A 15,009-nucleotide genomic window follows, 5' to 3' on the forward strand; every position below is an offset into this window, starting at 1 on the left:
TCGTCTCATTAACAGAGGGAAAAACGACACCGCCAGAATCAGTCAGCCACATGGCAGCCAGAAATACAGATTATTGAAAAAGGCACAGTAAATCAAGCTTGAAGTTTTCAAGGCTCTACTGTGTTTTTGGTCAAGTGGCAATGCGGTTACTCCAGTCATCACCATCTTGAGTACTGAAGATTGTTATGGTTTGTGAATGGCTTTAATCAGAATTACTGCTATTGGCTGCTTGAAGTCAGGGTCTGAAATTCACACTGACAGTGTCAAGTGACAGTTAAACCTTTGGAAGATGGGTGAGAATTTTCTTTGTAAACAGTTCAGTCTTTCCCTGTTCTCAAATTTTGTCCCTGCTGACAACAGTACACCTTCTCTGACTGTGACCATTCAAAATTAAATCACTCAAAGGTGTTTGTTAAGGTTGCTGTTCTTGTGAGGGTTCATGGCAGGTAGTGGAAGAACTATTCAGATTCCTTACTTAAGTAAAAGTAGCAGGTCAACAACGTACAAATGCTCATTTCATGTATTTTATCCATTTAAAAAACATAAATGTGCCATATGTCATTTTTTGCTATCACTACATAGCCAAACATTACCATTAACAACTGTTTACTTCCCCAAAACTTCAGCCATTGTTGTGTTCACAAGACAAGGGGTTAGAATACATCCTCTAGACAGCACTACTTCCTCATCCTATCATATGACAGACTGGACGCTACAGTGACTCACTATTCCAAAGTGGTATTAGGGATCGGACAGGGCAGGCTGGGGCTAGCTGGTTAGCATGCTCGTGGTGAGTAAAGGAATTAAGTTTGATGCTTAACTCGCAATGTTCTGGACAGGTAAGTAAACAGCTGTTAATGTTAACGTTGGCTGTGTAGCAAAAGCAAACTTACATACAGCACCTTTAGGTATTAAAAATGAATTTAAAATACCAAAATGAAAGTACTTGTAGCATTTTAATCATGTTGCTTCTTGAGGTGCAGCTAATTTACATACAATTGGATAGTTTTGGTGGGTTACAAAGGATCACATATAAATTTGATGAATGGGGTTGAAAAGAAGAAAAAAAAAAGTTCTGTTACACAAATGTATTAACATCATATTTTGGATTTTTCTCAGATTTTTTTTTCTTTTTCTTTCTTTGTGGAATATTTGATATTTTGACCACTTTGGGCCTCAAACTGTTAATTTAAAAGAAAACATCTGAGAGGCTGAGAGGAGAAATCAGTCTTTGGAAGAACTACGGAAAGCTCACTGACATCTGAAATGTGACATGGCACCCAAGTAGACACTCCTTTGTGAGGAGTCAAAAGTGAAAAAAAGTTGGAAACTACTGATGAATCTTTCACAATGCAATGTTGCTTTATGAGACTAAAAAGTGCAATATTTCTCTTTGACATATAGTGGAGCAGGAGTCATAAGTAGCACATAAATTACCGTGAGGTGCTTCTATGTTGTGCTATGCTAGACATTTTCAGCTACAGGTTTGCATAGTAATGTTGAAGGGACGTTGTGCTGTTGTCAGTAGCTGAGGATGAGAGCATCACCTGAGCTCTGTAAAATGTAGTATGAGCCCTGTACTACCACACTGGCTGCCTGTAATCCCTGTAATCTTGGAATTTTACTGCTGCTCTGTTCGCTCCAGTAAAACAAAAAACAACAAAAAACTATAAAACTACAAATATAAAATTTCATTACAGCTTAGCAGCAGAGCCATTCAAAGTCAGCACTTCAGATAAACATTCCTCACAAACATAATTGCTCTCATGCAACAGCGCATTAGAGGACGGATGAAGTTGAATAGAAAAGTTGAAAAACTCACCATTTGTGACTGGCTCCTGGGGCTGCCATTGATATCCTCCACCTTCTCATTTGCTGCGTGAGAGAGCAAATGAAGAAATGAGATTTTTACTGTCGTCCCATACTGAACTTTAACATCCCGATGTCCAACAGCTTCTGAGTTCAGGTGCACACATCCAGCAGGAAACCTCTGCTGAGGTTAACATAGGAGAGTATGGTAGGAGTGTGTGTGTGTGTGTGTGTGTGTGTGTGTATGTGCATGAGGGTGTGAATGTTTGTGTGTCTGTGTGTGAGTGTGTGTTGAGGTGCGGAGCGACGCAGGAGAGGTCTGGGAAGCAAAGCTGCCTAATTCGTCAGCTGCCGCTAGAGAATTACTGACAGGCCTGCTTGGCCTCATTGTCTGTTCGGGCGAGCAGGGAGGGTAAAGTTTCAATCCAACAGTGAGAGAGAGAGAGAGAGAGAGAGAGAGAGAGAGAGAGAGAGAGAGAGTGAGAGAGAGAGAGAGAGAGAGTTGGGGAGAACAAGAGAGTAAGGAAGTTAGACGGAAAAAAAAATGGAGAGAAAGACAGCATCAGTGAGAGAGGCAGATTATGAAATAGAGAGGAAAATGTGTGTGTGCGTGTGAGTGTGTGTGTGGGTGTGATAAACATAGGGAGATGGAGTCCCAGAAAGAGAAAAGTTCACAACAGTGATGAAGATGTAAAGAGAGAGAGAGGGAGAGAGAGAGTTAGATGTAAGAAGAAAAAGAATGTGTGAGAGAAGTGTGCCTGAAAGAGGGAGGGCAAAAAAAAAGAAGGCATAATTTCATAACACCAAATATTGGGCAAGTTGTGTGAAAAAGTAACTGGACAGTAGTTCAACAAGCAGCCAGCCTATGGTTTGGAGGCATTTAGTGACCATTAACAGCTACAGCAGACCTGACAGTGAAACCTCCACACACACTCCAAACCTGAATAAAACCAGGTGATTGCTGAGGTCATAAAATACTGAATGGTCCGTTAAGTCTGTTACTAACTAAACAGTTAGTTAATCACTTTGCTGACCAATCTATATATCCCATATTCTGCCTTTGTTTCGCCACTCACGTTTCTGACACTGTCATATAGCAGCACTGACAAGAGGTCCTTGCCACGTTAATGTAAACACAGGTCATTTTAAACATTTTAACAAACGGCTAAAGCCCAAGTTATACTTTCCACATCTGTGTGGCATAAATTTTCATCATCTGTCCATGCCTGCGAGGGTCTGTATGGCCAATCTTTATGCAGTCCAAAATTTATGACCACACAGACTGAACACGTGAACTGTAAATACAGTAAATACAGTCGGGACAGTCTTGTAGCTAGGTGCAGCAGCCAGCAAAGACGGATGACAACATTGGAGGGTGTATCTCCCTATTTTGAAAGAAGCTAGCCCCCCCCCTTACACACAGACACCTCCAGCTGCTACACCAAGCTGGCACATCCCGGACCAGTCTGTCCACATTAACCCCCTTCCATCCAACTCCTGGTGAGACAACAAAAAATCTGTCCTCTCCCAAAATGTCAGAGTTACTGACACTGTAATGTGATTACTGTATTCTAAGTGTAATCCCTTGAACTTGTCTTTGCTGAAAAAAGGAATCAGTAACATGTGTTGTAGTGTGTTACTCAGTAATGTGTTTTAAGAGCAAGTGCAAGACACAGGAGGGAGAGAGTAAGAGCAAAAGAGAAAGTAAGATCAGAGAGAGAAATAAAAGACATGAGGGGTGAGAGAGACAAAGAGAGAGAGACCTAGAAAAAGTTCAACTGTGAGTGAGTGAGAGACAGAAAGGCAGACGTGAAGAGAAGCAGAGTGCCAGAGTAAGAGAGACACGGAGACATAAAAGCAGAGAGAAAGAGAGAGTGAGAGACAGACAGAAAGAGACAGAGAGAAAGAGAAGTAAAGACTTTCTGGGCTCCATTGGGAGGCACATGCCTTTGCACCCCAGGGTGTAAGAGTCATAGATCTCTGCTGCGGCAGCTCGCCCAGCACCCAAAACAAGAGAGAGCTGCTGTGATTTGGCCCAAATATCAGACTGAGGCACAGCTTCCCTCCAACTCACCACAACAAAGACCTAACAGCAGAGAGTGTGTATGTGTGAGTTGTGTGTGTGTGTGCGTGTGTGTGTGTGGGTGGTCGCTTCATCTACCAGACAGAATAAATTATAGACACACACAGTGTTTTAATACTGCTGATAACACGTGGATTTATTTATCTGCATCATTAATAATCTTTTAAAAATATAACATATCTAATGATATATTTATAGAAATATAACACACAACATTAACAATATACTGTTAGTTCAGTGACACAGTATACTTACTAACAGAGGTCAAAGTTTCTGTCCAGCTCATCTCGATCTCAAGCCAAGTATGTATTGTGTGTGTGTGTGTATGTGTGTGTGTGTGTGTGTAGATACCTACCTATGATCTGGATGATCTGTGCCAGCAGGACTCCATCAGTGACGTCCTGGCTCAGGTCCTTGATGAGGCGCGGACAGCCAGACTTTGCCAGGTAGTGATTGGCCCAGTCTGTGTAAATCTGCAAAGACAGAAACACACTCTGTCAATGTGTGTGTCTGACAAACAGAGACGCAGAGGAGGTGTGTGTAACAGACACTGTGAATTTTCACTGATTTCAATTTTGGCCCACAGGCCCATTAGTTAGACCATACCAGACAACAAAATGTCAAATGCTTCAGTGACTAAAAGTTGCTCTGGACAGACGTTGATTTGAAAAGTACAATAGCCCCTTGGCCATTGCTAACCAACAGCACACTGCTCTGCCTCTCAGTCTTCTCTACAATGAAGTGGTGAATGTCCTGCCAGGGAGCGCTGTCCAAACACTCAGGCTCCCTGCACATCTCGGCTACACAAACACAAATATTTCATCAAGCTTTGGCAGTTGGGACCGCACAGAGATCTACACTGTTTATGATCTTTCTCCACGGGATTCGTAAATGATCCCAGCAAACATTGTGACATTAGATAGTAGATAGTTAATATTACAGCCTGCTCTGGCTGTGGAAATACCACACAGCACCCAAACCAAAGGACAAAGCACAACCTTTCAGACGACCACTGGACATTTAGTCCAAGTCTTTTTTACTTATAAGAACATAGAACTGAAAAAGCCACAAATTCCTTTAAAGAGCACTCTGGAGAACTCAAATACAGATAAAAACTAAATAGAGGAGAAAGTATTTAACCACAAACTTAACACAAGTCAGAACTATCTTAAAATTGAATTTTTCAATGTCTCTTTTATTATGAATCATGTTCTGATTAAGACATCTGCTATGACAGGTGGATTCACTTTCCCTACCATGTATCTGAAACCGGAAGAGGAGCATGTTGGCTAATCTTTTGTATTGTCACCTAAACCTCTTAACAGGCGCTTTGTCTTTCATTAGAGCCCATAAGCCAACTGATAAGCGATGCTTTGTCTGTTGGGCGACAGACTGAGCTCGACAGCTGCTGCGGTTTCAGTGGAGTTCTGAGGACGAAAGATGTGAATCACATTTGGCCTCCAAGTGCTTGGCCTCATGACAGCAGATGTATGTTGAAAGACTGTTTTTTTTGGTTTTTTTTTTGGCCTATAAATAGTTTGAGGATCGAAGAGGTTATAAAGAGAAAAAGGCCGTCCTCCATCCTAGAAATGCTGGTTCAGGCACCCAAAGCAGTTTCATAACTTCAGCTATGTCATTTTTTTCTTTCCATTCACTCCAACTTTCTAAGATTTGCTTCCAGACCCGTCTGACTAAGAACGAGACAGCACCTGAGAGACATGAACTAAAAAAGAGCTCCAGTGCCTCCCACTGTGCGGAGGTTTGATACAGATTTCCACAGACAGCCATGGAGGAACATCTTTCTTCCTGCTCGACTTGAATTGAGATTCTGGGACCAGGAAAAAAAAAAAAAACTCTACCAGCCCATATAAAGACCCTGACTGCTGCCTGAATGCCTGAAACTTTCCTTGTTATCCCCGGATTTAAAAAAAAAAAAAAAAAAAGCAATATAGGCCTGAGCAGCATGAAGGACTCTGAATGGTGAAAATCCGCTCAGATATGTAAAATCTTCCACGTGGGCAGGAGGTCTACCACTTAAAAGAGTCCCTTAATATCAAAAGTTAATTCAGGTATACAGTTCAGAGTAAAGGATTAAACGGTGGATGTGTTTTTCTTGTGGTGTCTCCACACTGCGAGTCGTATTTGTCAAACTATGGGACAAAACTTCCACATCTTTGTCCTCGGAGTTTCTGCAGATGAAGTTTCTGTAAACAGAAAAGGCCTCTCACCATCTCCAATGGAAGACATTTCCCAAGGAATTCCCTCATAAAACTTTCTCATGATGAAATAATCCTGTTTTCCCCTCATTTACCTCACACACCACTCTCAATTAAAAGCATTTCTCTCCCGCCCTTTTTTTCTTTTTCTTGGAAGCGGGATGTTTGCTGCTTTAAGGATGCCGCCTCTCAGAAGTTTGTATCTGTTGTGGTTTCCTTCAGCGACTTTCTCCATGATGAGAAGTCGTAAAGCGCAAGCCCGAAAAAATGAGAGCCGTCATAGGGGGAAACACACAAAGGCCAAACACACATCCACTAAACCCTGCTCGCAAAAAGAAGCATATGCAGACAAATGAATGCACGTAGGCGCTCGCTTACACAGACTCGCACAAAAACACACACCGCAGACGCAAACCACATCCCATCGGGGGGCAAGTAAACAAACAGGAGAGCGGGAGGATGGAGAAGGAGAGAAAGTGTGCGCAAAAGACAGAAATTAAGTGTGTATGCGCTGCTCCTGCTGACAGCTACCGTCATATCAGGCTGCAGCAAATTCCAACAAAGATTGAACACAAGCTGCTGGACAGCTGAGGTAATCAGAGACCGGGGATGCAGAGGAGAAAGAGGAGGAAGGTTTGATCTGTTGCACTGTTTAGCTGCAACCTCCCGCTGCCATACATCTCCCTCTTTCTCTCCTCCACTACCCTGAAGAGACAGCATTACAGCAGGATTAATGCTTCTGCAGAGAAACATCAGTAGAGAGACCTTGTATGACTCAACTCTCCTGTCAATAACAGTCAAGTTTCCATCCAAATTTGTCTCAGATGTTAACTAAATTTCCAGAGAAATACCAAAAGAAAAAGCTAATTAATACAGGTTTCTCTCCACCACTATAAATATCAGGAGTTGGTTCATCAAGACTGACAGCTGGTGGCGCTAATTCTACAGTCGGCTACCATGTATTAGTTTTAGCCTCCTTATTGCTCCATACAGATCTGGAGGTCTGATGCCTTGATCTGCTGCAATGTCTTCAGGTGCTTCAGTTAACACATAAGTCACATGCTTCACATATGTCATGATTAATTTAAATTTGTCTGTTTCCATTCCCTTTTGTTGCATGTTGCTTTTACTCATACACCAACTTTCCAGCCCAAATTAAGCCTAAAAACTATGTTTATTTTGGATTTTAATGAGCAAAATTGAAAATGCATATATAACCAGGTGTATGTAAATGCATTTGATGTTTTTGGAAAAACAGAGATGCCTGCCAATCATTTCCTCAACAGTTGGGAGAGAAGAAGTGAGGCTAGGAGGCAGAGAGTAACCTGTGGAAGGTGTGATACCCAGTGGATGAATTCAATTTTGAGTGAATTTATGGCTAAATCAGCCAGCTGCCTCTACATCTGCTGCAGCTCATGGAGGGATAAGACTCCAAAAAAACCCCACAAACAACTCTTCAGCGCTATACACTATCTATCCAGCCTGGAGGTCAAACAGTATTTGCATTTGATTTGGAGAGTTTGTTTTATGCTGCATGCAGCAGCAGATTACCACAGCAGGACAATTCAGCTTTATACAGGCTTACAATCACAAGGAAGTTAACTGAAGCGACTTTGAAATCCTGCTCTGTACAAACAGTCTTTGGTGTCTGCAAACACTTTAAATAGAAGCCCCATGATGAAATAAATGAGTCAAGTGAGCTGCAGTGAAAGGGATTACTGAGCAGGCAGGGCAGGATGTCCCATCAAGGTCAAGCAGATTTCTGTTTCATTAAAACAGTTGGATGCTTCAGATCTAATATACTCACACGACACTTTTCAACTTCTTCACTCCCTGTTCACTTTTCCTGAGAACCACAGTTGCAGGGATGTTTTCATTTTGAAGAAGCTTGTCTTTGTGACAACTCACAATAATGCTGAGTCACTTTCTGGGTTTGTTTTGGTCTGACCTGCCCACTTTGGAACAGCGTGTGCTCCAAAAATTCAGTTTTAAACTAAAATATGTCAACTTGTGGAGGCAAAAGCCATCGTGTTGGCAAACACTTTTTCAGCACTTCCACAGGAACATAATAAAGTCTCAAGCCAAAAGCTTCTATGGTTAGTTTATTGCTGCATAAACTGTGTCTGTAGTGTTGATTCATATTTCTTTGTTTAACACAGAAATCAAACTGGAATAAAAAGGCGCCAGTAATCGAAAGAAAGAAACATGGAGGTAAGACAGCTACAGGAAGGGTCTGCCATCTACAGTAGAAAACATTATTTTGTGGCTCAATAAAAGATGCTCCAAATCTAGGTTTGGACACTTTCAGAACTTCTTTGTCAGCAGATCAGTTAAAAACATCTCAAGGGAAAAATAACTAGAAAAGAGCTCAGACAAGTGAGACAAAAAAGGAATGAAGACTCAGAATAACTACAAATCTTCCTCACTCCAACCTCAAGTTTCGTCAGAAAAAGGTGAGAATGAAACATGCTGGGTCTGAGTTCCAACCTGACCTGGGACCTCTATTACCTGTCACACCCCCCTCCCTTACGCCCTCCTCTCCCCTCCTCTCCGAGCTTTCTGACACAGCACAAACATCAAAGAAACATTTTTCGAGAAGCCTGTCTCCTGTCGCTGCGTGAGCGCCGACTCACTGATCCACTCACTTCATGACTCCTCAGTGGCGCTCGGAGTTGAGCCTGTCAGCCTCCTGCACTCGTTAGCCTCTCCTCTCTGAATCCCAATCGCTTTGGGAAGCTGAAGCCAGCACAACGACAGAGGCAAAACATCAGCAATAACGCCACCTTCAGTGGTGCTGACTGAGACTACTGACATCATAGAGACACACAGGGCTGTATGAGACAACACACACACACACACACACACACACACACACACACACACACACACGCACATGCAATCTACAAATTCTCCAGCTACTCATACACAAGCAACAGACATATTGAGCCCCCCCCCCTCCCTCCCCTCGCCCACCCTCCTTCCTCTTTCTTTCTTTCGGCAGCCAGCATCAATCAGCAGAAGTCCAGTCTCTCTGGTGATGTTATCCTTATTGATGGCACATGAAGTATCTTTCTCCTCTTTCTCCCTCCTCTTCCTCTCCACCAGCTCTGCAGATCTGTCCCCTCAGAGTCAGGGATCCCGAAAGCCGCCAACAAACAGCCAGCTCTTACCCTGGAGCAGATAAACTGCCTTCAACAGTCCTGATCACAATGCAGTGACTACAGCTACGCAGGTATTATTGGCAGAGCTTGCAGTGGCGCAGCATGGCCTCCGGGGGGAGCCGGGTAAAAGGAGAAAGATGAGATGCTGGAGTGAGAGGAGATGGAGCAGAGAGGAACTTTAACTCTGCAGGACTGACTGTATTTATTAATGTACTTCAACTGAATGACTGTTAATGTATGGGCTCTTTAATCAGGGCATCATTCCAATGCTGTCTAATAAATAAACATCTTAATTGCTTTCAGGGGGGTCTGAGCATATATGCAATCACTTGGAGGACATTTAGCTGTGTAATGCTGTTTCAAACAGGCAAACCAGGAGAGACGTCTCCTCTGTGGCAGCACTTGCTCGAAAATCTCAGCTTGGCAGAGGTGCTGCTCCCGCATGGGTCCTAAATGTAATTAAACACAACATAAAGCCACATTAACTAAACGAGCGATGAGCCAATGGAATCGATAGCGCTGCGATGTGATGGAGCACCCTTCCCATCATTCTCTGCATCTGTGTCTCTGGTTCCATGACAAACCAGGAGTGATGGAGGGATGGAAGCAGCCGGGATCGGGTGGTGGTGTCACTGTCAAGTCAGTTTATGGAGCGTGTTTGAAAAAAAGAGACACCCACGGAAAGTCTAACTCAACGGAAAATCTGTACTGGCTGTGCTGTGCTGCTGACAGGTGGTCTCTTGATAAGAAGAGTATCTATGTGCATAAAGCCCGGCTGCAAAATCTTTGCAAATTTCCTTCAAAATAAAGTTAAAGATCCCCTTCAGACATGTTTTAAGACATAAAAATTCAGTTACCTCTTAAAATTACATGTATCTTTTCTCCCACAGTGAAAAATTCGGAATCTGTGAATACTGTTTTTACTATTTTTGAGTTTTCAAGCTTTCATATCACACTGGAACATCATTGGCTTCCTAACTAAACTCAGATTTAAGGTGTCACATGAATATGACAACAGCAGTTTAGTGTCAAACCCTGAGTATACCTCTTCCTGCACCGAGAAGGCCAAACATACAAATGAAGCAAAACATGTTTTAGAGTGGAGAGGGACTGTAAATAATAAAGTTGAAGTTCAATTTGCATGCCATGAAATTAAAGCTAAATCAGTAACACGGAGCTGCTCAAGGCCTTGTGTAACCTTGTAAATTGGCAACGGGGAGCTGGTGAAGGAAAACTGTGGTAATATGGTCACATTTCTGGCTCAATCAGGCTGCAGAGTTTCGAATTTTGCTGGACTTTTACTAAAAGCAAAGCTAGGGCAACTGGACAGCTGTGCACTCACCAGCAAATTCTAGAGGAAGCAAAAGCGTGAATCCGTTTTTCTGGGGTCGTTAAAAGAGACAAATGTCCTAATCCTGGAGATATCCTACAGTGAGCATCTGCTGCTTTGGGTATTTCTATTGAAGGAGAGGTCCAAATGAAAGATAACCATAAGATTTCTGACAAAATCCTCCGAGGCAGATGGCCTCCCTCAGTGTCCAACTATATTATTGAAGCACCTGGAAGCCATTTCTACAATATAAACCTTTTTGCTGTTCCCTGGGATAAGTCTGACACATCTCTATTCCCTCAGAAACCATCATTATCTTGTCCTGGGAGCGGGATAGAGAGGCCTCCTTCAAACCCACCTAATCCAGAGGTAATAGCAGCAGGCAGCTCTCCAACGTGGCTTTACTCCAATCTCACAAACACCCAAGTGGGGAGTTTACGCCAGCGATATACAAATCGTAGACTTGAAGTTTCCGTGTGGCCTGGCGCTGGTGAGACAGGATCAAAAATAATAACTTTATTTACATGACAGCGTCCTCCACAACAATTTTAAGGGGCAGAAATGAACTGAAATCTGGAGGCTATGAATGGGATGAGCGGGGGACACCTTTATAGCTGTGCCAACTGTCAATCACAAACCAGATCTGGTTGTGTTCATTGAGAGGATTCAGGGCTGAGTAAAGATCTGTCCAGTTATATTTACAAGACGGCTTTACACACTGTGATAAAACACTAATCAAATGCAACCGCGGAGAAAAACCGAAGAAAGAATGAAGGTGATTGATCAGGTTTATGCGAGACTACAAAAAGCGGCTTATAAAAACATGTCAATTCACTCTAATTTTTCTTTCCAAGAAAAAAACTCCTTTGAGTCGTCAGCCAAAGTCTTACTCAACATTTCCTGAGAGCTTATTAAGTGAGCATCACAGTTTGTTTTGCTTCATTTTTTCCAAATGCAACTGATTAAGCAAACATGTTGCTTTCAAGGTCTAACCAGCTGCATACATTTATACCTCTGACAAAATCACTCAGCAGCTCCATCTAAGAAGTTGAACATACAGGTGCCTTGCTCGTGGGTACTTGAGAAGCTGCAGCGCAAGATGAAAGTGACTTTTATGAATTTTTCAAGCTGCTCTGAAAGATCCAAGCCACCGCCTTCGAACTTCTAGGCTGGTGCTGACCAAATGACTTCACTACGATCAGCAGATAACAGCATGCTGCTAAAAACTGAAACATTCAGTCATCGTTTTCTCATGCCACGATCTGCCAAGCCACTTTGTCGTTTCAGGGGAAATCCTGAGCAGAAAATGACATAATTGTATGGCTGGGAGAAGTTTTGGACACACAATCCATGCTGGATGCGCTCGCACATGTCAGTCATCACTGATCTCTTGTAGCGCGGCAGGGACTGAAGGCCAAAGAGTGAAGACAGGGAGAGGAGGAGGAGGAGAGGATGGTCAGAAAAAAAAGGGGGGAAAGAAATGACAGCTCCAAAACAGCTTGAAGACAGATGAGCACAAACACAATTTCGAGACAGACAACAGCAGGCAGACAGGAATAAAAGACAGAAAGATGAGTTTGTTGAGAGCCAATTATAGGCAATCATTTGCCAAAGCAATAAAAGTTTAAGGTAGCACACAGGAGAACTATTAGATGTAGTAGCTTTCCATTATTTTTTTGCCAAGAAAAATGCTAAAATATCCAGTATTATTCTGTTTCACAGAGCCAGCCTGGCACACAAAGGACACATCCAAATCATGGCTATCCACTGGCCATAAAACACCAAGTACAACGTAATTCAATCACTCAACCATCAGCATCAACACTTAAAAATCTATTTCATGCTCACCCCTGACTTACACAATGAAAATGAATTAAGCAGAATTGCTGGAGAAGAGATTGTACTATACTAACAATAACCAAGACTGAACCCAACCACTGGTTCATGTTTATATGATGGAACTCCATCAGATGCTGTAAGGAAGTCGCAGTAATTTTATACAACCTCCAAACACACATCCTCAAACATAAACATACTTCCTCTCTCTGCCAGCAGCCCTGACCCCAAACCAGAAGCCAGAGGAGTAGATTTACACAGTCTGTCTTCCCCTCGTAGGCCCAACAGGTCATTTAGTTTACACGGCTTATAAAACATAAAGGTGAGGAGGTGAAAACAAAATTTAAGTAGTAAAATACAAAAATAAATCACAGAAATGTTTTTCTAATTGTAAGGTTATGGCATGGTGAAAAGATTAGAGAGTACAGGTTTTTGAGAGTACATTATGAAAGATGAAGGGAAAAATCAATAATCCTTGTTCTGTGCAAATAAATAAATAAATAAATAAAGTGTTCCATAAAAGTTCAACTTATGCTAATATAAATGGTAACAGACTGCATTTATATAGCACTTTTCTCTAAAGTGCTTTACAATTTGCCTCTCAATTTCCCATTCACACACACACACACACACACTTATACACAGATGGCAGCAAACTAACATGCAAGGCACAGGCTTGACCATTGGGACAAATCTGGGATTCAGTGTCTTTCCCAAGGACACTCTTGGACAGGAGGAGCCACACATGGAACGGCCAACCTTGCCCTAGCCGCCCTTTACAGGTGTGTTCAGACAGAAAGTAAAGCAAGTTCATTGTGCAGTCTGTTTTTATAGCCTGTCTACCAACTGCACGGATGTTAGCTGACTAATCTCAGAATGTCTCTTTAAGTTTTAGGATAAGCACAATTTCCTTTTTTTTGCTTGAGCTGAAACATTTTCAACTTGGACATTTTCATTAGTTTAGGCCGCCCCAGGTGAATTTAGCATCTAATGGCATGCATTTGTGTCTTGCCATTGGCTATTTATGTAATTGTGCTGTGCCTAACATTTGCTTCACGTTCTGTCTGAGCACACCTTTAGGCTTCAGCAATCTGAGTCAGCCAAATCAAAAGGGCATTTTTGTCTCGTACAGGTTTATTGTTAGTGCTTTGTCCCGGCAATAAACCTACAGTATCCCTCTGCTGCAGCTCAGCAAGGAAACAGACTTTGAAAACATCAAGAGGGAATTTTGGAATTAGCTTTGACTAAGCTTTGGAGTGCATCTTTGCCCAAAGGAGGACTGAGGGCTTTTGTCTCTGTCTTTTATGATATAATTCCTTGTGTTAGGGATCACGTCCTGACCAATAATAATAACTGATTCAACACACATTACATGCCATCTGCCATTAATGTAAAATGGAGACCAGGAGTTGCTTTAAAGTTTTGTAAGTGACTGTATGTACATTATCTTTAAAAAGAAAACTGTTAGATTCTACTCTGTAATGTGGCTAATTCATCAGTCTTGAAATGATTGCTGACTTCAGTATTACTCATGGGGTGCTTTTATTAGCTTGATTACAAACTAAAGTATTAATCACAAAGTGATTATTCAATGTAAAGTTCAGGGTTAAGCATGACTTCCATTTTGGAGGAATGGAGGAATTTGGCAGTGCTTCGTCCACATCGCATTGATGTTTTTAATCTTCCTATGTTCTCCAAATAAAGCCACCTCATGTGTATTTTATGATATGTATAAACTTTAGCCATATAATGTAAGTTTTTTAAATAATTTAATTTTATCACTGTTATTTAATGTTCTCCTGTCTATAGTATTTTTTATTACTGAGATAAAAATACTAGAAATCCCATAAATAAACTGAACCAAAGTGGTGTGTTCAAGCCATCATCTCTGCCTTTAAATTACAGACATGTAGACTGCAGCAGATGCTGAAGTAGTCTCTCTCTCTCTCTCTCTCTCTCTCTCTCTCTCTCTCTCTCACACACACACACACACAATGCGTCCTCACCTCAAGGTTTATGAGACTTTTGCACACACAGGCACAAGCAGTATCTCACCTTACCATGGTAACCACAGCATGTGAGGCAGCGTCTGGCCCGCTGGCTCTGTGGCCTGCGATCCAGACACTGCCACCATCATGCTGGCAAAGGACACACACAAGCACACAAACATTTTGAACTCTCTCCATGCCCCTCACCTCCTGCTCACGCCCAGTCTGTGCACAAAAACAAAAATCTCTTTCCAAAAACAAAACCCAAAAAGGGGGGGGGAGCAAGAGATTTATCATATCAAGATTTATCATATCCAATCCAGGTTTGCCCAGGCCAGTTGAGATAATGCATGAAAAACCAGACATGTGGTTGTATCCAGCTATTATTAATAGCCAGTGGATATTTGTGACACAGTCAAACTCTCAGTGGAGCCTTTGGAGAGCCCTGTGTTAATTAGCTGTTTAGCTGCTAGCTCTCAAGATGAGTTCGTTCTACAGGCTTAGATCACTGTATAACACACTGCATCACCTCACCGTAGTGGTAATAGCCCTAATTGAGGGCCTGTGTTGAATGTCGGGCAAACTT

At 42.1% G+C, this 15,009-nt stretch overlaps 1 protein-coding gene across 11 annotated transcripts in view; it reads right to left on the minus strand.

Moving 5' to 3' along the window:
• Positions 1 to 15,009, minus strand: part of nav3 (neuron navigator 3) — a 194,515-nt gene that overhangs the window by 133,894 nt on the left and 45,612 nt on the right. For all 11 annotated transcript variants that reach the window (XR_001963294.2, XR_001963293.1, XM_051077602.1 and 8 more), the window contains 2 exons: positions 4,248 to 4,365; positions 1,823 to 1,875 (listed from right to left, as the gene is read on the minus strand). Coding sequence is in view for 9 of the 11 variants with exons in the window: in XM_051077602.1 (XP_050933559.1) it covers positions 1,823 to 1,875; positions 4,248 to 4,365 (171 nt within the window). In the remaining 2 variants the exon portion in view is untranslated. The remainder of the gene's footprint in view (positions 1 to 1,822; positions 1,876 to 4,247; positions 4,366 to 15,009) is intronic.

This window comes from Lates calcarifer, linkage group LG18 (assembly GCF_001640805.2).
Source record: "Lates calcarifer isolate ASB-BC8 linkage group LG18, TLL_Latcal_v3, whole genome shotgun sequence".
Classification (NCBI taxonomy): domain Eukaryota; kingdom Metazoa; phylum Chordata; class Actinopteri; family Centropomidae; genus Lates; species Lates calcarifer.